Consider the following 27,726-nt stretch of genomic DNA (forward strand, 5'->3'; position numbering starts at 1 on the left):
AGCTCAAATGTCTCTTACTCTGACACTCTGTGATAATATTTAACTACAAATTATAATATTAATACTTAACATATATCAAATAACAAACGACTTGTTTAAGATAGAATTGCTTGAATGTAATTACATTTAACAGTAGCTCTGCATCACCACTATCACATACTAGAGGTGGGAATCACCATGCATCCCACGATACGATATCACAATATTTACAATATTTAACGCACGATACGATATTATTGCAATTTTTTAAAATATTTTGCGATATTCAGATTCTATACATAAAAGTAAACTTTATCAATATTCATTTTATCTAATATCAAAGTGTCACACTCAGTCTTTCTCTCATTTCAGTCAGTTTTATTGTTGACAAACTTGAACGGTTTGTATTACAGTCTAGTCCAACTTAACTGAATGCAACCATCTGGTACAATTATAGCTATTCTGAACTATGCAATTTATGAAAACTATGCAGCACATTCAGCAACTGAAGAATTTGAAAGTACATTAAAACAAAATATAATTTTACATTAAATAAAAAAGTTTTAAACTTAATTAAAATAAAACATGTCTTAAATTAAAATAAGTAAACTGTCATGTTTATTGCTGCCAAAAAAAAAAGTGAAACACATTTGGACAGTGAAGGAATGTCAGGATTCTTGCTCAGAAAAAGGATCAACATGCACTGAAGTCAGAGCATGTTCCAGTCCACAAAAACCTTTTTGTAACAAAATATCGATTTCTGCTGTCCCTGTATCGATACATTATTAGCAAACAAAATATCACGACACTACACAGTATCGATTTTTTCCCCCACCCCTATCACATACTATGTAATACATGATTATAAAGAAATGCACATTTAAAAAACATGTTTTAACTTACTTAACTTACTTGAAGAAAATAAAAAACTCAATGTTGGACCTTGAATGCAGCTTTTTCAAACCCAGGTGCAGTGTTGTGAACACACAAATTATGTTAAGCTAAGTTCAGCGAAGTAGAGCAGAAATGTCTGATGAAAATTGGAAAAGAAAAAAAAAACTGCATTAAACTGAGCAACTCCTCTGGTGGGAGGTTCCCAAATGTGATTGGACAGCTCTACATGAGAAGGGGGATGAGTTAAGGCGAAGTTCTAGCTTCATGAAATCTATTGAGCAGAAGCTTTAAAAAGGGACTGCTTTGAATTACACAGCAGATTTTCTTAACTCATCATATTGTGCAATAGCAAAATTTTAAACATATGCAGCTCCCCAACTTTGTAAAACAGTAACTGAGAGTAAGAATAGAGTGAGAGTCTGACGGCGATACTATAACCATAAAAAAGAAAATCACATGATAAGCTTTCTTTACAGAATGTAGTGGCAGGCCGCCGGGCAGGCAAACAGTTGATGCCACACACTGTGGAACCACCCTTTCGCCTACTTGACGGCGTACAAAGATCCTGAGCGATGAAGCGAAGATTTCCAGTAGTCCAAACGTTTTCAGTGGTATAGGCCTTCAAGTGTCTGTTGGTTGTTAAAGTGTCTTTACAAGGAGAAGGGTTTGTCATGAAGACCTTAGAGTCTCTTCAACTTGCTGCTATAACTTTGCAGCACTCTTCACACACTGAAATTAAAATGGAACTCTAATGGAACCAGCAATTCAAACATAGTCTGCAAGAGCTCACTGTATCTCTCTGACCTGCCTTAGAAACTTTTTAAATGAACTGAAATTGCCAGCCATAAGACGCTACCAGTTACCTGAAATAGAAATGTCAAAATTTGTGACAAACACATCCAATTAAAAGTACTTCTATTAAATGAAAGGCGAGTATATCTTAGAATCACTGTTTGCTATCCATCAACTGTAATTATGAAGAAGACCATATCAGAGCATATTTAAGCAGTTAAAGTAGCAAACAGATGAAAAAGACCATAACGGTTATTTGCTGTAATCACAAACGTTTTATTTTTTTGTGTATTTCATGACCAATAAGATTAATAATTTCCTTAACCATCATGTAAACACAATACAGCCTCATTACAGTATAACTCAGGGGGGGAAAGCATTGTTAAAAATCAATACACAAACATCTACAAATCTTTGATGTTTGGGAACAACAAGAAAAGTTACACATCTGCAAGTCTTCATGTGCTTCTGTCTTTACAACACAATTAAAATGTTTACAATTCCCTTTGCTCAAGTGCTGATTCAAAATCCCAATAGGTTTACATGAAGTGATCTTTGACCAAATAAAAAACATTTTGCAGTGTGGCTAAATAAAACAGTTACTCAATACAGTGATTGCTAAACTCAGCATTGAGCAATCACATCACATCACAATATATATATATATATATATATATATATATATATATATATATATATATATATATATATATATATATACATATATATATATATGTGTGTGTGTGATATGTGTGTGTGTGTGTGTGTGTGTGTGTGTGTGTGTGTGTGTGTGTGTGTGTATTAGGGGTGCAACGATACACAAAATTCACGGTTCGATATTTTTTCGATACAAAAAAATGTTCATGCTTTTTTAATTTGTCATTTATTAAAATTATGAATATATATTTTAACTCAAAGGTACAGTTTTTAAATTTAATGTTGCTGAAACAAAGTAATAAAAAAAATTAATCTATCTGATCGAGAAATCACTCATCTTTGGAAAAGAGAATTTATTACAGAGAAATGGCTCTTTCCAAAATAAAAACTGTACTATACGCTTCTTCTGGGGTATACTCTCAGCAGCATATTAAACATATCAGGTCCCCATAAGGAGAATCATGTGCTAACGGCTGTCTAAATCAGCGGTCCCCAACCTTTTTTGCGCCACGGACTGGTTTATGCCCGACAATATTTTCACGGACCGGCCTTTAAGGTGTCGCGGATAAATACAACAAAATAAAACTAGTACCGGTACCGAAAAAAGAAGATTTATTCATAACACACATGAAAAGACCCAGGAAAACCGAGTTAACGATAAAAACGATAACAAAAAAAAACGCTGAAAACCAATAAAAACCCTGAAAACCATACATTTCACACATGAGCCTCAACTCTCGCGGCCCGGTACCAAACGATTCACGGACCGGTACTGGTCCGAGGCCCGGAGGTTGGGCACCGCTGGTCTAAATGACTCAGGTAAAGTTTGTAGCATGCGTGCTCACCAATGTAATTGAGCATTGCATGGCACATCTGACATATTGTTTTACTTTTGTCCATGACGCGCTTACCTTCAGGGTCATACCTCACATGAAAACCAAAACAGTTTCAAACACCAGATCTGAATGAGGGTGGGGGAGGTTCAATTTCAGGTAGCGTTGAGGCAGTAGCCATGTTGCAACGCGCTTAGCTTCTGTCTCACTAGCTTGCGCTGCGCTCAGTGGATCTGTGCTAGACAGTACAGCCTAGGCAGAGAAGTCGAGCGCAGATCCACTGAGCGCTCAACACAGACAGCATCGTCAGAAGAAAAGTTGATAAAATAAATAAAACATTTTGTATTGCTCGATACATATGCGTACCGAACCGAAAGCACTGTATCAAACAGTTCAATAACGATACATGGATTGTTGCACCCCGAATATGTATGTGTATTGTGTGTGTGTATGTGTGTGTGTGTGTATAGTTCACAAGTATATAATTTTTAAAAGTAAAAACAGATGAAAGCGTACCCTTTCATCTGTTTTTAGTTTATATGTCATATACTTCTGGAATATCCTGCAGATACTCCCACTGTATCCTGCAGTCATTCTATATAAACACAATTTCTGAGCCCTGAACCAACAAATTTAAATTATTTCATTTCATCCTACTTTTGCAGAGAAGTGAGCTCTAAAATGTGTCTCTAAGCCTTTAGGCACACTTCCTGTTTCCAAAACTAGACAGAGCATTTTTCATTACCCCGTAGACACCGAAACGCGTTATGCCGTCTCATTCAGTTTTCTCAGGAGGAGCTACATCCATTAGCAGCTGGAGATGCATAGTGATGGGCCCTATCAGGAAACAGAAGTTAGAGGTCAAATCAACACAAGCACTTAAGTAATCATCATTTCATATCAATATTTGATCATATAATTCTACATACTTCTCAACATATATATTTTAAATTTTTACAGTCAAAAATATAAACTTACTCATGATTTTGCGCCCCCAGTTCACTTTTCGGTAGACAAATGGGTAGTAAAGGATAAGACCACTGAAGATGAAGATGGTACAGTAAAGGTATTCCAGCTCTGGCTGATCAATGATGGGTGCCAAGACCAGGTAGCAGGACACCAGGACCATGATGCCTGCTAAGACCACCGGTATCTTCAAGGGAACAGAGAAGTACATAGGAAGTATTTGATTTATGTATTTGATTGTCTAATATTTGATGTAACACTTAAAAATAATAACTTTTACTACTACATTTTGAGACAAAAGCTAAATATGGCTGACTAACAAATAAAACAGAAATTACTGTTGACTGCATAGACGAGTCAAAACAGATAGAAATGTTTTCTAAAAAACTGATAAACTTTTCTAAAATCAAGTATATATTTGACCTTCTATTACTGATCATAACTATTCTGTTAACTAGGTATTGTTAAAATAAATAAAATAAATCCTCATCTCAAGGCTTGATTGTGGTCATTTTTTGTATGATGTGGTTTGTCAATCCAAATTAACAAGGCATCAAAATGAATAAAATGATCTTTTGTGCCAAACAGCATAAAAGATAAACTAGGCTCACCTTAACTGGTCTGTCCAGGTCCTTTCTAGTGAAGCGCATGACTATGAGAGCCAGTGCTGCCAGCCCATAGAAAAACCACTGAGCAAAGCTGAAGTAGTTAATGAGGGCGTTGATATCTGCTGGAATAATGTAGAAAATAGCCAAAACACCCTAAAACAGAGAAAAATTAAACAGTGAAATGCCATGTAGTGAAACAACACAGTGTATTGTTTATCTGAGAATCCATGTAAAATTTATAGGACTTGAAATGACACTGGTTTTTGGGCTCATTTAAAACTTTTACAATCTGTAATCAACACACCGTGAAAGGACATATAACGTTTTAAACAATAGATGGCTGATCATCTGAGGCCAAATAGAATGCATACAAAATGAGTCATTAATGCGTAAGACTCACATTGAATATAAGAGCAGGAGCAGGAGTGTAGCGTTTCACATTAATGTAGGATAAGATTTTCACCATGTGTCCTTCTCTGCCAGATGCATAGACCAATCTGTAGAGCAAAAAACATTAGGTTTACATTATTAATTTTTTTCTTTTTGCTATAAATTTGTTGTATTTTTTTATTTGCTTTTTCGTTCCATCCCCTTCAGGATTCTAACTTTCATTTTCAGATGTTGTTTCATTTTTACACATACATAAATATGCACTTCAAACCGCTCTAAAGGTACTGACAGAAATAATCTAGATTATGCCAAACTATCAGCATGACATGCAATATGTAATAGATGTCTCTTTTACCTGCCAGCAGTGAAGCAGCTTCCATTGGCAGAACCAAATGTTGAGAAGACAACAAAGAGAGGAACAATCCAAGATGCTGGGTAAAGGACTCTGTCTCCAAAAGTCTAAAAAAATACAAACTAATGTTTCAGAAAATACAAGGTGTGAAAACATGGGGCTATTATGCTCATTTACAATTGTCATGTCATTTACAGTAATTCAAGATATGAAGCTTGATTTTGACACTTTAATATCAATATTATATATCACTATGTCTAATTTCCTATCTCCCACCAAAAAAGTAATACAATCTCTTCCTTTTATTACAGACAGTGTTGTAATAAAGCTCCTTGGTTGTTTGCATCCATCCTTTACATTACAGTTGTCTTGACCCTGCAGTCAGCTATTGTTGCAGAAAGCTTGTTTTGTACTCAGAGAAAACTTAGCTGTTTCCATTTTACAAGCGTGTCCATCTCACATTAATGGTGACTTAGGCTGGGCAAGCTGAGAAGTCAGCAGCTTTTTCAGGATCAACACAAAAATAAACCTTCTTTGATTTTGTCTTCACTTTTCTCGAAACCAAACTTTTTTTCTTAAATTCTGAAACACATCATCCTTTCTATCCAGTTACTGTAACTGTCAAATACTTGAAACATCATACCTAAAAACTAATATTACTAGCTAGATAAAAATGATTATCAGATTTGCAGTCACTAAGTAAACATTTGTTAAAGTATAGGTGAGTGAATCCCAGTAGCAAGATGCTTATTGACCAGTGTTATCCTTACCACAGCAACCGCTGGAGACAAAAGCAGTTCAGTTGTGGTCATAACAGTGAAGTAAGCAACATTGACCAAAACATAGCACACAGTAACCAAAGGAATCCCAATAACAATCGCCAGTGGCAAGTCCCTGAAATTAATCAACAAAAGAAAAAGTATTTTAAAAAAAATTCAATGCCTTGTGAGTTATTGCTTAACACTAGAGTCTCTTTAAGGCCTGTTTTTACCTGAATGGGTCTTTTAGCTCTTCTGTGATGAAATTTAGTTGGTTCCTGTAAAAGTAATGAAATAGAAAATATATGATACATATTTCTCAGTAGAGCACTGGACTCAAATGTATATGCACATACTCAGTAACCCAATTAAGTCCAGTTTTTCTGGCCCAATAAACAGAAAAAGAGTTAGCCTCTTCAGCATCTTCGGTAGCAGTAACTTATTCTTTTATGTCTTTCATGTTTTATTTGCCCTTTAAATACAACCTCAGATGAATGACACTAAATCATGTTTTCCATGGAAATTAAAAGGTTTAATACCAACTGGTGCTGCTAATAAACTACACTGCAGTGATCACTGGCAGTTTTGGCAGTTTTCTAGTCTGGATCATTCAGGTGTGTGTTAACACAGAGGCAAGGGGGAACAGTGTTGGAGAGCAACGGAATACATGTGCCGCCGTTACGTATTTAAAATACATGTAACTGTATTCCGTTACAGTTACCGTTTAAAAAGGTGGTATTCAGAATACAGTTACTTTGCTAAAATAAAGGGACTACACGACGGTCTTTCCTGTTTCATATGTTAGGCCAGACCTTCCCAAAGTGTGGGGGCCGCCCCCTAGGGGGGGGCGCAGAGCCATTGCAGGGGGGGCGCGGAATGAAAGAGGGGGGGGGACAAAACGCTTGGACACTGCTAACACGGGCGCCCACAGAAACCAGGGGAGGCTGAGACCAGGGGATACAATTCTACTGTTAATGAACATGTGGTGTCCCCTCACGGAGTTAACTTGACACAATTCTCCTGTGTTTCTGTGAGCACATTATTAGACAAGGTTTTGAGTTCCAAGGATAATGTTACCACCAGCACACAGCCTAAAATGTCACCTGTCTCAGCTAAGGGTGCTAGCACAGCATTATCTGTACCCATTTCTCCATACACTCTACATAACACCCTTGAGTTACAGTCCACCTCAAGCATGGTCCCAAGTCAATGTACCATTACCACTATCATGCTGGTCAGTTCTCATCAACCAGATTCATACCTGAATATTTCATGTTTGCCCAGGAGCTTATCCATGAAGGTTTAAGTCATGTTTTTGTGGGTAATATTGTAATCCTTGTTTTCCCTGTGGCTGACCCAGCTTATCTGGGCCATAAAGATAAGTCATTGATTGAGACTGAAAGGAGGAATGTAGAAACAGGGCTTTCTGTTTTAGAGCCTATTATGACAGCCAACATGAGTCTTGAAGTGAATGAGCTGGTCCCTGCCTCAGGACATCTAACACCTGTTTGCTTCTGGACTGATAACTGTAAGATGTCATGTGAATGCAGCCAGCATCTCTCTTCGTCAGCTGGGGGGCCCGAGGAGTCCGTCCAGCCTCAGCTTCTGCTTCGCCTGGTCCATAAAAATGAAAAATCACCATCGGCCCACTGGGCAAATGCCCCAATGGCCAGTCCAGCTATGCGGTCAGCTAGTGGGTAACAGGCATCTCCGAAAACATTAGAGCACTTATGCAAATATGTGATGTCTTGATAAATCAAGCAGATATTTCAAGTTTACACAGCACTATTCTTGCCTGAAAATATCGTAAAAGTTTATTTTGTGACCCAGAAAGAGTAATATTTCAAACTCCGCCACTCTGTGTTCCTCTGCCACTGCCTTGTTTGAGTTTTGGACGTAATGGATTCTGGGATATTGCATTTCGTCATTTTGAGCTGATTGGAGACCAAAACAGACTTGCATCCAAGACTGTGATTGGCTGGTTTTGTGGCACAAATATAATGGTGTACAGAAAGAGTTGAGCGCGCACGGGCAGAAAAGTTGAAAGAGCAAGCAACACATTGAGGGCAAGCGCAAATGCAAAAACTGAGCAAGAGGGGCTGCTATTGTGTGTGCGTATGGATAATAGCAAACACTGAAATACATTTTTTTGCACGCAGCAATGAATTTTGTTCACTCAAATTTAGCTTTTCTTCACTCAAAATAAATTTCTCCTCAAAATGCGACACTTGCACCTGCAAAGTTTTTTTTACGTGCGCTCAGAATACTGGCACAAAAATAACGCCATAGTTATGTGTCTGTGAGCGCCAGGGGGGGAGAAAAAGTAGAGTGGAAAAGTACGAGCTGTCACCGAGCAGAAGTGGGAGATGGAAGCATGTAAATATAATAATAACCACTGCAGCCAAAAAGAGTGCCTGACAAGCCCAGTTGTAAGTAAGCTATTAAGACTCGACTGTACACTGTGTTCGTGTTTTCCTCCAAACCAATAAGTTCCTTAGGAGCAGCCTTTCAACACCTCTCTCTGTCTCTCGCTAGCAAAGTTGACAACAAAGTAAAGCTAGTTTTCAGCTACGAGCCCGTATTAGCCAGAGGTCCCTTTACTATGGTTTGGAGCCGCGGACCTGTTTTATATACGCGCGGAATAGTTTTATATACGAGATGACTGTAAAAAGTGCAGCTATACCTAATGTCCACCTACTGTTACTCATTTTATATTAAGATTTAAAAATCTAGTTGCTATTGGCATGGCGAGTAACCTTCAGTAATAAATCACACAGCAATAGTACATTCATGTAGTTGTAAAAAAGCATGGTAATATATTAAGTAATCCAAAGTATTCAGAATATGTTACTCTCATTGAGTAACGTAACGGAATACGTTACAAAGTACATTTTGGGGCATGTATTCAGTAATCTGTAGTGGAATACATTTTAAAAGTAATCTTCCCAACACTGAGGAGGTAAGATAGTAAAGATAGAAGTTAGTAAAGATACTGGAGAAACAACTTTACTATTTGTCAATTTCAGAAGAGTTATAAGCCATGTATACATTTTAAAGCAAGCAAGCAATTTGAAATTCATGATTCTATAGTAGGAAACATTCAAGACAAGTGCCAATATTCCCAGGATTACAGAAGTTGCCAAAAACCGAAGAGTTACATTTCAGTCTCTACAGGCCTTAGTTAGCATGTTCAATGTTAAAGTTGATGACAGTACAAATAGAAAAATACTGAACAAGTATGGCTTTGCTTGGAAGGGTTGCCAGAAAAATATCTCAGTTCTCTAATAAAATATGGTAGCAAGATTTGCAAATACATCTGAAAAAAACCCAAGATTCCTGGAAGTATATTCTTTTCAAAGATGAGACCAAAGTGGAGAATATTTGCCAAAAACAAAAGAAATTATATCAGCACAAACACCTCATACCAACTGCCAAGCAAGGTGGTAGAGCGGTAATGATTTGTGCTCGTTTTACAGAACCTGGGCACCTTGCAGTCATTGAGTTGACCATTAACTCCTCTATATACCAAAGCATTCTAGAATCAAATATGAGACCATTTATCCAACAGTTAAAATTGGCCAAATTGGATCATGCAAGAGAGCAGTGACCCTAACCACACCAGCAAAACTACAAGAGAATGAGTGAAAAATACAAATAAAAAATATAGGTATATCTGTCACTCAGTCAAAATTCAGCCCTTTCTAGCTGAAAAGCTGTGGTAGGAGTCGTGCATAAACAAATGCCCAAAACCTCACTGAACTGAACAGTATTGCAAAAGCAGTGGGCCAGAAATCCTCTATAATGATGAAGGAAACTGAGAGTCATAGAAGAAATGACTAAGTTAATTTATTGCTGCCAAAAGGGGTTGAATCATGGAGTGTATTCCAATTTTCATACACTGTTCCTGCATTTTGATATAACTATTTCATTAACTAATTAATTACATATAATATGTTGTGTGTGTGTGTGTGTGTGGGGGGGGGGGGGGGGGGGGGGGGGTGTATATCTGCTTACTAAAAATATTTTAGTGTAATTTGTTGAATGCTGCCTGATCTGGATACATCAGTAAGGTTATTTGAGATAAAATGCAAGCAGTTTGAAGTATGTCATTTTTAAAAACAAAGCTGTAAAACAGTTTTGTTCTTTTCTTTTCTGAATGCTGAGGATGGTGCCCCTTATTTGAATTCAGAAGAGCAGTACTCATCATATTATCACATATAGCCTGAGAAAGTATGAAACCAAGTAAATAATTACCATCCATCATAAGCCCAAAGCCCATTATAAAATGCAAGTCCAATTGCTCCAAAAGATGTTGCAGTGCCATCAAAAGCATTTGAAAAATTCTCTGTTTTTCCTAGACACAAATACATAATATACAATAATGTTAGTGGTTATACATTGGTTAACATTTATTAACACAAACATTTAAAGACAGAGTTGTATGTATAGATCTATAAGAAGACTGACCTTGTGCCAACAGAACGATTCCTGCTCCAACTATGACAAGAATGATTATAAGTTTGGCTGCAGTAAAGAAGTTCTGCACATAACTTGCCAGTTTGACACTCAAACAGTTGATGAATGTGATGATCACTGCAAAAAAACAGAAAATGTAATCATATATTTTCCCACCTATACATTTATAATTAAACACATTTTTCGAAGAAGACTTGGTATTAGGGGGTTAGTTTATCTGATAATTCTAAATTGACCAAAGGTGTGAATGTGAGTGCAAATGCACGTGGAGCAAGCAGCAGCAACTGTAGAGACTTCAGGACCAGACTGAGTATTGACATAGGTGTTGGAGAGGTTGTTGAGGGTCACTTTGTTGCTGCCCAATCATCTACTGGCGGTGACGATATACTGGATGGGAGAGGGTGATGACCCTCGGGTCTTCCAAGCCACGCTGGAGGCATAACAGTGGCCTCCTGCAGAGTGAGCATCGTGACTACTGCCTCCGCTCTCTGGAAAGGATCAAATGAGCCTGCCGCTGGCCTTACGATAGAGCTTCAACGACATCTGCTGGGCCATCATGGATAACTTGGGCCTCTCCCCGGAAGACCATCATGAACGGTTTCGGGACAGTCAGATGAAGGTAGTGGAACAACTGTTCATGTGGTCCTGGAAACTGAATGACACAGCAGTGAGGTGGCTGTAGCCCAGGCCGTCAGAGGGAAACCACCATGAACTGGTGGTTCTGCAGCAGTTCAATGAAGGGCTGCCCAGGGAAATGGCACGATGGGTCTGCTCCCATCGGTCAGCAAGCTTGGAAGCTGCGGTCACACTTGCGGAGGACCACCTGGCTGCGCAGACCAAGGGAGCAGAGAGCCACAGCCAGCCAGTTACCAGACCACAGCTCATGCAAGCACTCAGACAGAGGCTCCCCGACCCCTCCCCAGTGGAGCGGTCGCTGATGCTTCATGCAACAAACCAATTTTTACCTGGTCTGCTTGCCCAGGCCCTGGAGTGCTGGAAGGAGTGCGCCCGGGATCTGAAACGGGAGTGTCTGTTGAGGTGTTTCGCATACCCGGGGCTCCAAACCCCTCCCCTGGTCAAAGAGGGATGTACAGCATTCCAGTAAGGTGTCAAGGGGGTATACGCTAGGTTTTGGTGGACATGGATAGTACACAGACCCTGGTCCACTAAACCCTGGTGGCGAATCCACTCTGCCTTCAATAATGCCCCATGGCGAATGGGCTACTAGTGAAGGCGGAGTGGATGAGGTGAACTGTGGTCATGGGGATCTTCGCAAGTTTCCCATTGTACCGCTGCATATAAAATTTAAAGGAAAAATGCATACAGTTAAGGCTGCAGATAACTCACGCCTATCGCATCCCCTATTTCTGGGAACAATTTGCCAGGGATGCAATACGAATGGCTATCCGGTGGATGGTCTACTCTGGGTATTACCTCCTGGAATGCTTATCTGTTTCAGGTCATCTCCTGAGTCGGGATCACCAAAGATTACTGACTGATCAGGGCACATCATTCATGTCTCACACACTTAAGGAGTTGTAGGAATTGTTGGGCATTAAATCTGTTCAGACCTGCGTCTACCACCCTCAAACTGACGGGTTGGTGGAGTAACTGAATAAGACTTTAAGTTCATTCACGAGGATGAATGCAGTTGTGGTCATTGGTTAGACCCTTTGTTATTTGCAGTGAGGAAGGCTCCCCAGGGCTCCACAGGACTTTCAGCCTTTGAGCTACTCCTCGGCAGAAAGCCACGGGGGATGTTGCACCTGATTAAAGAAAACTGATAGAAAGGTCCAAGCCAAAAATGAGATTCAATGCATCCTGGACCTGAGAGCAAAGCTGCACACTTTGAGGAGGTTATCAGGGGAAAATATACTCCAGATCCGGGAACGTCAACACCGCTGACTCAGGCAATTTTCACCAGGAGACAAAGTGCTTTTATTACTTCCTTCTTTAAGCTTAATGTTACTCACCAAGTGACAAGGACACGATGATTACGGGACATTAACTGTGAGGTGGTGCGGTCGGGGAAGAGCCACACAAATATGTCATCTCAACATTGTGCAAGCATGAAGAGAGGTGGAAACCGACTTTCTGGTGAGCCTGGTCAAGAAAAGGCTCAGATGTTGTTTGCAGATGTGTTTGCCCCCTGTCCGGCTGTATGAACCTCTCATAGAGCACCATTTTGAAACTCAGCCTGGTGTGACGGTGCGTTCACAGCCATACAGGTTACCTGAACATAAAACACACCCGAACATAAAAATGGGGATAATAGAAGAGTCACACACTACGTGGTGTAGCCCCATAGTTCTTGTGGTGAAAAAAGATGGGTCTGTATTGTACTGCAAAGTGAATGAAGTGTCATGATGTGATGCCTACCCTATGCCCCAGGACAACGAGGCTCTGGACCAGTCAGGCACAGCTGAATTTTTCATGCCACTGGATTTAACCAAGGGCTACTGGCAAATTCCCTTGTCTGCAGAGTCCAAGAAAAAAATGTCCTTCTCCACTCCGTAAGGATTGTACCAATTTGTAACACTTCCGTTTGACTTGTTCAGTGCCACAGCCACCTTCCAGTGCCTCATAGACCAGGTGTAGCGTCCACACGCTTCATATCCTGCTGCCTACCTGGAAGATGTTATCATCCATAGTCATGCTTGTGCATGTGCAATGGGTGGCTGGGATCCTGGAGTCCCTGAGGCAGCTGGGCTCACATCCAACCTGAAGAAGTGTGCAGTTGAACAGAGGGAGGTCCAGTATTTGGGGTACCACTTTGGGGGCGGACAGGTGCACCCAAAGATGGAGAAAACGGCATCCATCACAGCCTGCCCGTGTCCCAAGACCAAGAAGGAGGTGAGGCGGTTCTTGGGGCTGGTCGTGTACTACCACAGGTTCATGCCCGGAAGGGTGAAACAGATCTGGTCCAGTGGATGGAGTGGTGTCAGGCGGCATTTGTGTAGGTGAAGAAGCTCTTCTGTGGGGAGGTCCCCACACCTAACTTTTTTCCTCCCTTTTTGTCCTGCAAACAGACACCTCGAATGGAGGGCTGGCCGTTTTGTCCCTGCAGGTAAGGGGGGTAAAGTGACCGATCTTGTACATCACCCAGAAGCTGACAGAGTGAGAAGGAGCTGGTGACAGGAGAGTGGAGTCAGCTGGAAAGTGTTTACCCCGAAACACTGTGGAAGCGTAACAAACAAAAGAAACTGTGGGATTATAATATTATTTTATGCCATGTTAGACCCCTAATTAAAGATTGTGAATTATTATGTAGTTTTAGTTTGCATTATTCTCCTGAATTAGAAGAAGGTGATAACTATTGCATTTGTTAAACTGATTTGCATTACATTAGACTGCTGATTTATTGTGAATGAATGATATTGTTTTATGATGCATTATACTGCTGAGTTATAAGAAATACTGTTCGCAGAAAGTCATCGCCTTATTTGTCTGATTAGAAGAGAACAGAACATACTGGAGTTTTCTGCCCCATCTCAGCAGGAGCAGATAAACAGGGAGCCAAGGTCGTAGCTTAGGCGCTGTGTGAGAGAAAGAATGTGAATGTTTAGGCTTTTATGATTAGGTGGGGGCCACTAGAGGCTATAAGAGTTTGATCAATGCTCCACCATTTTGAGATCTGATGCTGTCTGCGTACGGTGTCCATCTCCCACGCGTGTGATCATTAAAATCATCGTTTGACTCAACCCGGCCGGACCAGTGTTGTTATTTTGGTTTTTCCTCTTGTATCCATCCCCAATATTTGAATCCGTAACAAAACCCATAGCAAGAATACTGTGTGGTCTGAGTTGTGTGTAGGCATCACAGTTGGCTTTAATTATTTTAATTTCAATAAAAGTATTTTTTTTTACATCTGCAAATTGGAGAGTGACATCGTTCTGGACACCTTACAAAGTAAGGCACACATTAGCTTGAAATGGCTAATGTGGCCTGAAAACCGATTGTCTTCACAATCACTTTGTGGTTTCCATTATAAAGTATAGTCATGTATGAGCTTCTAAAGTGACTCTGTACTTGTGTATAGTTTATTGCTGTTAAGCATGAACTTACATATAGCCGCTGCTGCTAGACACTTGGTGACAATTAGAGGTGGAGAGCAGCCAGGGTAGAAAGGAGTAGAGGCATATTCTGCAAAGCTCAGTGTGATGATAGCAAAGGATGAAGGCTTTAACACCATAATAGTTGTCCAGGAGTAAAGGTAGGCAACAATAGAGCCAAAAGCCTCCATGAAATAGGGGTACTCGCCGCCTGATTTGGTGATCATGGTTCCAAGTTCAGCATAACACAGTGCTCCTATGCAGCCACACACAAAAACACAAAAACACAGAAAGGAAAGTTGTAAAACAACACAGAAGAAGGGACTTTCAAAACTTTGTATGAGTTCATGTATTCAAAGCAGTGGTAAGAAACCTTGCATGTCTGTGACACTCATATATGCTTGGCACACTCAATCGCTGTCATTATATCTCCCTTGCTTCTTATGCTCTCATTTTCAATGCTCTTCACCTCTTATTTTAGTTTTAATAAGATCAAAAGAAATGGTTTCAAATTTGTTTTTTTTCTAAATTTTTGCATTACATTGCAGGTGCTTGTGCTTCCAGAAATATATGTAATATATGATATATAGATAGATATAGATATATATCTATATAGATATAGATATAGAGATATAGATATGTAGACACACACACACACACACACACACACACACACACACACTTCACCAGTGTGCCACCCAATTTCTGGGCTTTCAAGTTAGGTTGACCAGAAAGTATATCTTCAGATCCATATAATTAGATTCAGGAAATCCAGATTAGATGGAACCCATTTTATATAAAACTCTGTCAAACTACAATAATCAAAATCTAAATACAACATAACTGAAATACAAACTAAAGCCATACTAAATAGCGTGTGCTAGTATAAACAGTACAAAACAAAAATTTAACTGACTTAGATCAGACATCTTTTGTTATTTTTTCCCCATTTAATTGTTTTCTCACATCAAACAGTTCACAGTGTCTGAGTGATAAAACAACGATGTTCTTTACGCTTTTCGGGAACATCTCCTTTGTATCTGTGAGCTTAATTAATCTGAAGACTAATGTGCACTAAAAATCCTCACAATAACGATTTTGACTTCAACAGCCAGTAAAAACATCTTCCACAATGAAAAATTATATTCCTGGCAGAAAACAAAAGGTGATACTGTGTGAGCTTGTTCCTATTCTGACCATCATTATTTGTCTACATGACTTGAAAAGAATATTAGATTCCTGATATAGCAACAGAACTGGTTGCCGAATACAATGAAATATGAGTTAAAATGTTGGTCTCACCAAGAGTAGATAACACGCCGCAAGCAGTCCAGATTAGGAGGCAAGGTCCCACAGCTCCCGAGTACAGCAAAACAGACTTTGGGGAAATGAAAATGCCTGAGCCAATCATAGTCCCCACAATGAGACAAATGCCACTCAGCAGACCAACCTAAGCAAGCACATGGAAAATAAAAAATATTAATGTGTTTTTTCAGTTATTTAATGTCAGTAACTGTTTTCAGGAAACTATCATTCCCATGTGTTCTATAACATCATAATTATATTATAAAATAATAATTTTTTTAGCAACACCGTTTAATGCGTGGCTGTGCTTCAGCTCTTGGGATCTGAAATAATAGTGGAAATAGTTGATGCACCATTTCCGTGTCATATTTTGATTTTAAGTTGGTTGACAGCAGCAGTTAAACTCCAGAACTGGTTGAATCAGACATCATTACGTTGCCACGCTGAGTGAGGCAGAGTAAGCTGCTAAAGACTAAATTAAAGATGAAGAAGTCCCTTATCATTAAAGGCAAAATCCTCACATCTGCTGTGACAAAACAAATTTCCCACGTGTGGGACTAATAAAGGTTATCTTATCTTATCTTATCTCACAACATGTGAAAACAAACATCAATGCCACTTTTATAGGTAATTTCATTTTTTAGTCACCATAAGTATATCAGGCAAGAGATAAGGGTAAGAATGCACTAAATGGTAAATGGCCTGTATTTATATAGTGCTTTACTAGTCCCTAAGGACCCCAAAGCGCTTTTCACATCCAGTCATCCACCCATTCACACACACATTCACACACTAAACTCGTACTTTGTCTAAATCACTGCAAAAGTGTTCCAGATCTTTCTGTGGATCTCATACAGCCTTACCCAGTCATGAAAAAAAAAACCCAGAGAGGCTTGTCATCTCTATACCTGTTTAGAAATTTCCCAAGTATCCTTGAGAGGAGTAAAGAGCTGGTTTAATGTTCCTCAACCAGAGTGAAACCACATTTTTCATTCTGAATCTTGGGTCCTGGTTGGTGTGTTGCCGGGGTTGTGGGCGGGTGGGTGCATGGGGGCCCAGCCCTGGCGCAGGGTGCCGCCGGTGCGTCGAGCCACCTGGGGGGCTCTTCAACTGGTGGGGGAGATGGTCACATCTTGCAGGAGCTTTCCGCTCTTCAGGAACTCTCTCTGCAGGAGGGGGAGATACAGGAGAGGTGGAGGAAGATCTCAGCCTGGGCGTCTATTGTCTTATGAGTGGATGGTGGTGTGGGTGCAGTTTTCTCTGTGGTGGGGTTGGGTGGACTGTCCTGGGCTCTGTGGGGCCGGGGGGCGCTGCTGCACTGGGCCCCAGTCTGGATGGGCCTGGGCCCCCTTTCCCTGGCGGGTCGCGGAGTATGGGGGTGCCTACTGGGGTCAGCGGGGGAGCTGGCCCCAGGGAGGGGTTACCTGCCCCTCCCTTCCTTCCCTCCCCATCTCCAGCTGCCTCCCTCTTCCCGCTCCACCACAACCACCCACACATGCAGGGCCTTGGAATAGGGGTATGTCACCAGGGTGCAGAGGAGGCTACCCCCCCCCCCCCCCCCCGTCCGGCTGCCTCTGCCTCAATTTTATCCCACAACTTAGACATTCACATTACTCACACTCTCATTACACATACATATAGGATCTTGGGGGTGGGCACGATACACGGAATCCAAATTACCATCAGGGTGTACACCTCACCCCTGGCGTCGTTGCCCACCTCTCAATTTTAAATACACGTAGACATTGAGGGCTAGCAGGAGGGACTATGCGCTTACCTGCTGCTCTCTGGCAGGTAGCTCCATGCCCTCCTGGGTTTTAAATGCACCTTAGAACACACATGCATCAACACTACAATGAGCGGGTGGAGGGAGGTTTGGAGTCTTCTCTCACCCCCATTCTCTGCGGCCTGCTGGAGCGGGGGGGCTAGGAGGAGGAGTTGGCCGTCCGACTGCGGTCTGGAGTGTGGGGCCTCCCTGCTGCTGCGGAGTCGGGGCGGTCTGCCTCCCCCCACCGCAGGGAAAAGGGTAACACCACCTGGGTCTGGGTGCAGTTCCCCCTCCAGGGGCAAGGGTACCTAGACCCGGTTCGTAGAGTACGCTTGGGGAGTGTGATTGTGTGTACAGCGTCTCTTTATGTCTGTCTCCACGTTGGTTGAGTGTGGAGTAAGTGCATATGAGAGCATGAGGGTGGGAATGGATGTTTGTATCTGTGTGTGCCTGTATGTCTGTGTCTATATGTCAGGTTGGGTGTCAGACGCCACCTCTCTGGGGACATCTCAGGCCCTCCAAGGTTTGGACGCCTATCTCCCCCCACCACCACTTCCCCTGCCAGTGGCGGACTCCCTCAGGTGTCGGTGCATTGGTGGTTCTTTGTGTCTGGGGGTGGGCGTCCGGGTACACACCGGCTCACTCCTTGGCGGCCGCTTATCGGGGCCTGGAGCCTGGGGCTCGCTCGGGCCACTTCGGAGGTGGGGTGCCCTCGGCCTCTCGGCCTGGGGCTCGGTCACTCAGGCACAGCTGGCTGCCGGCGGAGCTCACGGGCGCGTCACTGCAACCCCCCCTGGCTTCTGCTCCGCGGCTGCTGAGTGAGCCCTCATCTGGGACTCTCCTCAGCTCTTTCTGGGACAGTGGCGCGGCTGCCCCTCTGTTGGTCTTCCTTGGTCTCTTGTGTTCTGAGGGCCTCTGGATGTCTGGAGTTTTGATCTCCTTCATACCTGCTTCATGCCCTGGAGGACGGGGCTGTGGCCCCCCCACACCCTCTAGCAGATCATTACATGAAGGACCCTTTTAAAAAAACAAGCGCGTCCATGCTCACAGGTGTACACACTAGAGATGGCACGATACCACTTTTTTATGTCCGATACCGATACCGATATCATAAATTTGGATATCTGCCGATACCGATATGAATCCGATATAATGTTTTTTAATCAACAAAACTGTTTTTTTTTAAATATCTTGCTGCATTTTGTATAAGTTCATACTCAAGTTTAAAACAACAACTACACTAAAGCTATTCTGTTATACCTATATGCAAAAAAAAAATATTTCATAGTTCAGCAATACTGATCAATCTAATAAACTTAAACCTACACCATCCTCCCTATTCTGGTATTTTAAAGAGTACTTAGCGTAAATATTAAGCAACCTAACTAATAGGGTTCCAACTCCCAGCAACAACAAAAGTAAATAAATAAAAAATAGGGAACCACCCCTCACACTCCACCTCATGATGCTTAATCAACGTAATCAACCTTAATTTGATGCAGTGTGAAAAAAAATGCACAGAAATCAATTATTTTTCAAGAAATATTAAATAGATTCAACATCTTTCTTCAACAAAATTGCAGACTGCACAGATGGTACCTTCCCAAAGGAAAAAGTACTATAGCTTACTAGGGTATATATATTAGACTTAATAGTCACTATATACAGTAATTGACTTCTATTCATTTTACATCAAATTAAAACTTTGGGTGTAAGATTCGGATAATTATTTATTAAAAGCTAGACATTTTAAATGAGAATAAGAAAGAAAAGTATGTCTTTGTGCCCCCTTTTCCCTGTTAATGCCCTATCGGCCCCCCTGGCTAAACTTTGCTAGATCCGCCCCTGCACAGTTACCAGCGTCAGCTACGTAGAAAAAGATCCTGGAGTAGAAAGTAATATTAAATAAATTCTAACAACAGCTTATCAAGCTTAAACGTGCTGCTGTTGTTCAGCCGCTGGTTTCCTCTTTCTGGTGCAAAGTGGGCCAAAAACAAACAAGAGAGAAGGACTCGCGACAGAAAAGCCGATCAGCTGATCGTTAAGCAGTTTCATGATTGAAGTAGCAGCAAGAAGAGGCAGTTGTTCCATATATCGTTTGTTAAGCTTAATGCAGGAATGCTTTACAAACATTCAGAGATGGACTTACACACTTGCTTTACTTCTCTCGGGGATAACTTTGTCAGAGATGAAATGCCGGGTTGCTAGCGAAGCTCCACATGCTATCCAGACCACCGACAGGTCCCGCATGCCACAGCCGCTCTATCACGTGATGCATACTGCTCCGACGTGCTAACGTTCTGAGGTGAGTTATGGCGTGTTGCAAGTTTTGTGAGCTGCTTTCGTGATATTTAATGGATCGGATTACATTTTTTATTTTTTTCCGATATCCGATCCAGTAATTTAGGTCAGTATCGGACCGATACCGATACGTAATATCGGATCGGTCCATCTCTAGTACACACGGGTGATCACACCCACAAACTACACCCTTTTTGGCTCCTACCTCAAAGCACACTGTGTTCTGTTGATCTTATGTGCTGCACAATAATGTTTAATATTTTGTATTTACTGTCATATTCCCATATATCATTGTGATGTTGTTTATTCTATTACTCTTGTTCTCTTCTGCTTGTTTTCTTTTTTCTTTCTCAACAGGTGATCCAGGTGATCGATATATGCATTTTCTTTTTCTTTTTTTTTCCTGCTTATTCTGTTGGTTTTTGTCTTTTGCCCTTCTCCCCCGTCCCTCTTCTCAGCTGTTTCCCTTTCCCTCTTTCTTTCTCCCCTTCTTTCCCCCAGTCAAGTCTGTCCCGTATTCAGCAAGTGAAAATAAAATAAACAATAAAAGGTGAATCAAATGGACCATTATGGCAAGGCTGGGATGGTCAATTTGGTAAAGTAAATCCGTTGGGCATCTTTCTTTGCCTTTAGACAATAATTCTGATGGCAAAAGAGCCAAACGGGACAGGCAAAAAAATAAATAAATAAATAAATAAATAAAATAATAGTGGAAATAGTTGATGCACCATTTCCGTGTCATATTTTGATTTTAAGTTGGTTGACAGCAGCAGTTAACAAACTCAAGAACTGGTTGAATCAGATATCATTACGTTGCCACGCTGAGTGAGGCAGAGTAAGCTGCTAAAGACTAAATTAAAGATGAAGAAGTCCCTTATCATTAAAGGCAAAATTCTCACATCTCACAACATGTGAAAACAAACAGCAATGTCACTTTTATAGGTAATTTCATTTTTTAGTCACTATAGATAGATGAGGCTAGAGATAAGGGTAATACACTAAACTTGTACTTTGTCTAAATCACTGCAAAAGTGTTCCAGATCTTTCTGTGGATCTCATACAGCCTTACCCAGTCATGAAAAAAAAAAACAGAGAGGCTTGTCATCTCTATACTTGTTTAGAAATTTCCCAAGTATCCTTGAGAGGAGCAAAGAGCTGGTTTAATGTTCCTCAACCAGAGTGAAACCACATTTTTTATTCTGAATCTGAGGTCCAACAAAGGGGCAGACTCTTCTCTTTTGTACCCTTGCATGCATCTTGTAAGGGAGGATACAGAGTATGGTCCCGTCTTCATAAAAAGGATGACCACCACTTTAGTTTGCACATTCAAAGACACCACCTTGACCACAATGTTTCAGAGGCATGTCAGCACACACCCTGATATCCCTTTGTTGGTGTTGATCTGATATCATCATAATAATTTTGGAGGAGGATCCAAAGATCAACACAACAACCAACAACCAACAACCTCTGAGTTTTCAGTTAGTATTTTCCAAGAATTTGGCTAATCCTATTACATTTTCACAAGTAAACCAGCATGAGTAATGTAAACTGGCTAAAGGCAAACCTAACTTGATACTATATTTATTATATTGTATTGATTAATAAAGAAAAACAGGAACGACACATCCTGGGGTTACTGAATCCAGGTCACTGACCAGTGTCCGTGGGACCAAAGAGATAATTAACTAGTTCAGCTTACATTCCACTAACAGTAAGAACACAGGAGGAATGTCACACAATCAATATGAAAAAATAAAATAAAAATTACACACTCTTTCAATTCTAATTGTTTTTTTTTTATCAAAACATAATAGGAAAAAAATGGTTTCACAAAACATTATACTTTTTCATTTATTTAACAAAAATTAAGCCAAAATTCAAAAAGCAGTATATAAAAAAAAATAATAATAGAAAACTAAGTATACCTCATTCAGTGAGAATTGAGTACCAGCCAACTGCCAATGATCAAATACACTTTTACACAATTAACTGATCATCAGCAAGTATGACCACTTCTAAGAGCAGAAACATTGTCAAGTTGTGGGTCTGAAGCATTCAAGTGTCTGATAACACAATGCTGTAAAGGAAAGACATTAGTAAACATGTTAAAGAATCAATTATTACTACCAATAAATCTGAGGTTTCAAGACACTTCCCAATGTTTTCAAGAGTGAATATTCCAGAAAATTCACCCTAAGGTGAAAAAAGACCCCCCAAAAAACAAGAGCTGCATCTCAGAATCCACAGGCCTCCGCTAGCATGTTAAATGTTGCGGATCATGACAGTGCGATTTGAAAAAGACTATACAAACATGGTTTGTGTAGAAGGGTTGGAAGGACAAAGTGTCATGGTCCTGGGTCGTGTGACCCCGTGTTGAGTTTTATGTATCTTTTGTATTCATTTATGCTTTAGCTTAGTTCGTCTAGTTAATTTCTAGGGTGCTGTTTAGCCCTTTGTTTCTTAGTTGTTTATGTCATCTCCCTGTACTCAGTCTCCCTGGTTCGTGCGTCTACCTGTCATGCGTGGTTATGTTTAGTTCATGTCATGTCTAATCTCCATGTTTCCTGTTTTACTTTGAAAGTCTGTATTCAATGTCAGTATATTTAGTTTCACTTCTCCTGTCCTGTCTTTAGGTTCATGTGTGTCAGCTGTGCTCCCATGTGTGGCCACTTCCCCTGATCATCCCTCATGTGTATTTAGTCTCTGTGTTTCATGCAGTCTGTGTTGCGTCGTCTGTGTTCCCACCCTCCATGTCCTCACGGCCAGTCTTTACAGTCATCTTCATGATTTTCTTAGTCTTCATAGCTTATCAGTATCTGCTTCCAGTTTAGTTTAAGTTCAGTTTAGTCACAGTATTTCTGCTTTGTTTGAAACCTGCTCTCTTGTATTCGCACCGGGGTCCACCACACACACCACCGCACGGTCTGTCTCCTCAGATCGTGACACAAAGCCTTTTGTATCTAAAAAGAACATGACAACACAGCTAAAATTTGAAAAGTTGCATGGGTTGCCAGGTGAAATTGTTAGGGAACAATGTCCTTTAGACACACCATATCAACACAAACAACTTTTGACAAATATTTAGCACACTAGTGGAAGGGTAATGGTTTAGGTGACTTAGGCACCTTGTAGTCATTTAGTCAACCACTAACTCCTGTATACAAAAGTATTCTAGAGTCAGATTTATCTGTCCAACAGCTAGCTTGGCCAAAAGTGAGTCATGAACCAGGAGAATGACCCCAAACACATCAGCAAATCTGTAACAAAGTGGCTGAAAAAAGAAACTAATCAAGGTGCTGAAGTTCCCTGTCTAAGTCTTGAACCTAATTGAAAAGCTGCATAAACAAATATCTACAAACTTTAGAGCACTGAAGCAATATTGTAAAGAAAATTAGGTAAAAAAAATCCTCCACAATAATGTGAGAGACCAATAAGATAATAGTTACTTCAAGTTATGGCAAATAAAAGTGGTTCTACAAGATACTGAATCATTGGGTGTACTTAGTTTGTCCACAAACTGCTTCTGCATTTTGGCTCAGTTTTTGGTAAATAAATAATGAAACAGTATAATATGCTATGTGTTTTGTTCATTTAATGTTTATTTAAATCATTTTAGTACCTGGTAAGGACTGGATATTTTTTTTGCTGTCTTGACAAGGCTCGCAAAATTTCAAAATCTCTGGTAGCCATTCGGGCAGGCATTCTTCAGTTTTTGGTAGCCCAAAATAAATTTAGTAGCCCGAATAAAAAAGAAAGCAATTTTTTAATGTTTTGTTTCCGTTACAATATTATACTTTAATGTATAATATTGTAATGGAAACAAAAATGAATCAAAAAAAATGTTAAAATACAAATCACAACAACTGTATAAAAATTACAACCATCAACTCAAATACTTGGTTCAAATTGAACAGAAATTTCTATGAACTTGTAAGAATCAGTCTGTGTCAGATCCTGAATCTGAAATTTCCACTGAAGTCATGGGTAAGAGGCAAGTGGAACCAAGATCTAGGCCATTTGCTTTTTGAAGTTTGCAAAGACTGCTAAATTTTGCCAATAGTAGTTCACTCTTTCCAATATAGCACGCTGTTCTAAACAGCTTTTTCAGGAGTTCTTGTTGTGCTTGGTTTATTTTTAGTATGTTTTTTTGCAATTGCTGTTTGTTCTGGGAAAGATACTGCAGACTGGGCAATAATGCATTTCTTGCATTTCTCATGGGTTCTGATGGGGTCTTTCTTAAAATTACTGGTCCCAGTAACAAAGGCGCTTGTCGACTCAGAAATCAAATGAAACTCACAACACGCCTGGCAGAACATCATGTTATTTAGCTTGTCATATTCCAGCCACAGAAATTCTTTTGTCCATGAAACCAAAAAAGCTGCGCTTTCTTTTTGCCTCATAGTCTGATTTGTCATAACTTCTTCGTTTTGTGGTAAGCTTTTCTTTGGCTGCCCCTTCTTCACCCTGACCTGTCTTATTTGGCTGAGCAGAACTAAAATACCAGCGTAAATCCTGCTGCTTTTACACACGTACTTACATAACGGTCAGCGATTCTTTGCACACTCAACCTCTCACATGTTTAAGCTTGCTGCGAGAGATTTCACTTGTCACTTTTGAATAGTAAGCTAATGAGTGATAAGACGATGTCAGAGGAATTGGTGCGCAATTAATCGTCACTCACCAATCAGTGCTGCTGCTCTCTACACACCGTTCGCACAATTGCAAAATGAAAGTGAAAGCAAAAAACAAGCGCAAATTCAAACGCAATTTCAATATGTCACATATTGACAGTGGCTCATCGATGCCAATGACATAATTACTCAGCTACATTGGCGAAAGAATGCAAAAGCATAGACATATATTTTCCTTCCTATGATAGCCCGACGGGCAGGGCTGAGTTAGATTTTGGTAGCCCGACTGGAAAAATTTTGCGAGCCCTGCTTGAATTAGGATTGATGGAGGGTTACTTTTACCATGACTGTAAATGCCGATATAATAAAAGAATTAAGAAGCAATAAAAAAGCAATATCACATAAAAACAAGTCTATAAAATGTGTTTAAAGAAGAGACCAAAGTAACTGATTTTCCAAGCCTTATCTCTTCAGGTAGGTCATTCTAAAGCCTAGGGTGTGGTCACTTTTAGGGCCCTTCTGGGAGGGCCCTAAAAGAGAGACCAATAAGATAATAATTACTTCAAGTTATGGCAAATAAAAGTGGTTCTACAAGATACTGAATCATTGGGTGTACTTAGTTTGTCCACAAACTGCTTCTGCATTTTGGCTCAGTTTTTGGTAAATAAATAATGAAACATTATAATATGCTATGTGTTGTTGTTCATTTAATGTTTATTTAAATCATTTTAGTACCTGGTAAGGACTGGATTTTTTTTTTTACTGTCTTGAATTAGGATTGATGGAGGGTTACTTTTACCATGACTGTAAATGCCGATATAATAAAAGAAGACACGCAGCAGAATTACGTGTGCGCGCGTGTTTGTGTGGGGGGGGGGAAGATATGCGTGTATTCACATCGTTTATGTTAATGAGAGTGTGGGGAGTGAGTTGGAGGGTGGGGTGAGCTGCTTTTAACCATGTAAAGCACTTTGTGCTACATTTTTTTTGTATGAAAAGTGCTTTATAAATAAAGATTGATTGATTGATTGATTGATTGATTGATTGATTGATTGATTGATTGATTGATTGATTGAAGAAGCAATAAAAAAGCAATATCACATAAAAACAAGTCTATAAAATGTGTTTAAAGAAGAGACCAAAGTAACTGATTTTCCAAGCCTTATCTCTTCAGGTAGGTCATTCTAAAGCCTAGGGTGTGGTCACTTTTAGATTTATGCTTCAAATGTGAGACGGCCTCCCAGAAGGGCCCTACCTGAGGATATAAGGATGCAAACATTGGGTAAAATCTTAAAGATCTATTAAAATAAACAGCGATCTGGTGGGGCTTGATATAAAGATACAAAGCCAGTGACTTTTCTTTATGCCAGAAAGAGAATTACAGAAGTCTGCAGGAAAATATGTGTGAATGGACTTTTCCAGGATGAGAGCAATGACTATCATAATAATCCTATTTTAACCTGAGAAAACCTTTCAGTTCCCATAAGTTTATTTTAGGTCTTATGGAGCTTATTAGGCGTCTGGATTGCACTGCTGAGTGGATGATTATGGAGTTAATCTGTAGAGACGCTTGCTGTGGTACTGCCTGGTACTCAGTTCCAAGGCTCTATTATTGTAAAAGGTAAGGATGATCCTTTAGTGTGAAAATTTAGTGAGACTTGTTCTCAGGAACCTGCATGTATATAAAAGTCAAGCACACTGGTTCATACTTACATCTTTTTGAAGGGCAACGGCCTTCACCACCTCCTTGTTGTCTTTGGTAAGGTCAGTGGAGCCATTCTGTGACTCCTTTCTCTTCCTTATTCCACTTTCATCCATAGCAACACACTGGTCTATGAGGTAACATAAGTGTTGACACACATTACAGACCACTTGCATTAACTTTTACAGGAAACACATCTCTGTTGTCCCTATAAAAGGTTATCATGACATGATAACGTTTAGAGGGAAAACTATGCTCTTCCATGGGCAGTAAATGTTCCCTTTCATCAAGATACACAGTGACTCTCAGAAACAAGAGCTCACTAAAAATCCACTCAAAGCCAAATCAAAACTAAATTTGTTCACAAATTGATTCCCATAATCTTACAGATTTAATTACATTACCAGGAACAGATATGGCTCAATTGCACAAATTTTGATTTTAAAGAGTTTCACTACAGTATTAACCTCATGCAGTGATATCTTAGACTAATCATCAATAGAGCAGCTCAATAACAGCCTTAAAGAGATCACTGAAATATCTTTAGAAGGGTTTTGGGTTGATTTTAAGTTTATTATAAGGTGATTCAGCATGTAAGCATTGTTTGTGTGGAGCTTTTAAACAAATATAATAGCAATTTTTAACAAATGTCCCTTAGAGCTGTATTAACTGTAATCCTTAACATTCATTAACTATTTGAGAGTCAAAGGGTTAATTTTAGTGATTTTTTGTGATTTGTAAAATTTGGATTTTGTAAAATTTGGATTTGGTGCTCTTTAGTGCAGTAATGATCAGCTCATATGCTTCATATGCTTTTTAACTGGGAAAAACTGTGAATATATTACTATTGTAAACATAGACTCCAACTTAGTCATACTAGGAGAACTGGTACAGACCGGCAGTAAGTCAAACATTATAAAAAGAATGGGGAGAGCGGAAATGTGTCTTACTCTGACACTCAGTGATAATATTTAAATACAAATTGTAGGAAAGAATTGCTTGAATGTAATTACATTTAACAGTAGCTCTGCATCACCACTATCACATACTATGTAATACATGATTATAAAGAAATGCACATTTAAAAAACATGTTTTAACTTACTTAACTTACTTGAAGAAAACAAAAACCTCAATATTGGTCCATGAACCTTGAATGCAGCTTTTCCAAACCCAGGTGCAGTATTGTGAACACGCAAATTATGTTAAGCTAAGTTCAGTGAAGTAGAGCAGAAATGTCTGATGAAAATTGGGGGGGAA

General features: G+C 39.9%; 1 protein-coding gene across 3 annotated transcripts; it reads right to left on the minus strand.

Annotated features, from left to right (window-relative positions):
- Positions 1 to 1,917: 1,917 nt before the first annotated feature.
- Positions 1,918 to 27,716, minus strand: LOC101464823 (b(0,+)-type amino acid transporter 1). 3 transcript variants are annotated; one of them, XM_004539545.3, is made up of 13 exons: positions 27,581 to 27,716; positions 26,479 to 26,597; positions 16,060 to 16,207; positions 14,771 to 15,013; positions 10,697 to 10,822; positions 10,484 to 10,583; positions 6,463 to 6,507; positions 6,242 to 6,365; positions 5,475 to 5,578; positions 5,130 to 5,226; positions 4,733 to 4,882; positions 4,134 to 4,308; positions 1,918 to 3,992 (listed from the first exon to the last, which is right to left on the minus strand). In XM_004539545.3, the coding sequence occupies exons 2-13, from the start codon at positions 26,581 to 26,583 to the stop codon at positions 3,931 to 3,933; spliced, it is 1,479 nt and encodes a 492-aa protein (XP_004539602.2). In that variant the 5' UTR covers positions 26,584 to 26,597; positions 27,581 to 27,716; the 3' UTR covers positions 1,918 to 3,930. The 3 variants fall into 3 exon arrangements, with proteins under 3 accessions (XP_004539602.2, XP_004539601.2, XP_076737863.1); XM_004539544.3 differs by having other exon boundaries at positions 27,572 to 27,710; XM_076881748.1 differs by lacking the exons at positions 16,060 to 16,207; positions 27,581 to 27,716 and having other exon boundaries at positions 26,479 to 26,578.
- Between the last annotated feature and the right edge of the window lie 10 nt (positions 27,717 to 27,726).

The sequence above is a fragment of the Maylandia zebra genome, linkage group LG1, assembly GCF_041146795.1.
Source record: "Maylandia zebra isolate NMK-2024a linkage group LG1, Mzebra_GT3a, whole genome shotgun sequence".
Lineage (NCBI taxonomy): Eukaryota > Metazoa > Chordata > Actinopteri > Cichliformes > Cichlidae > Maylandia > Maylandia zebra.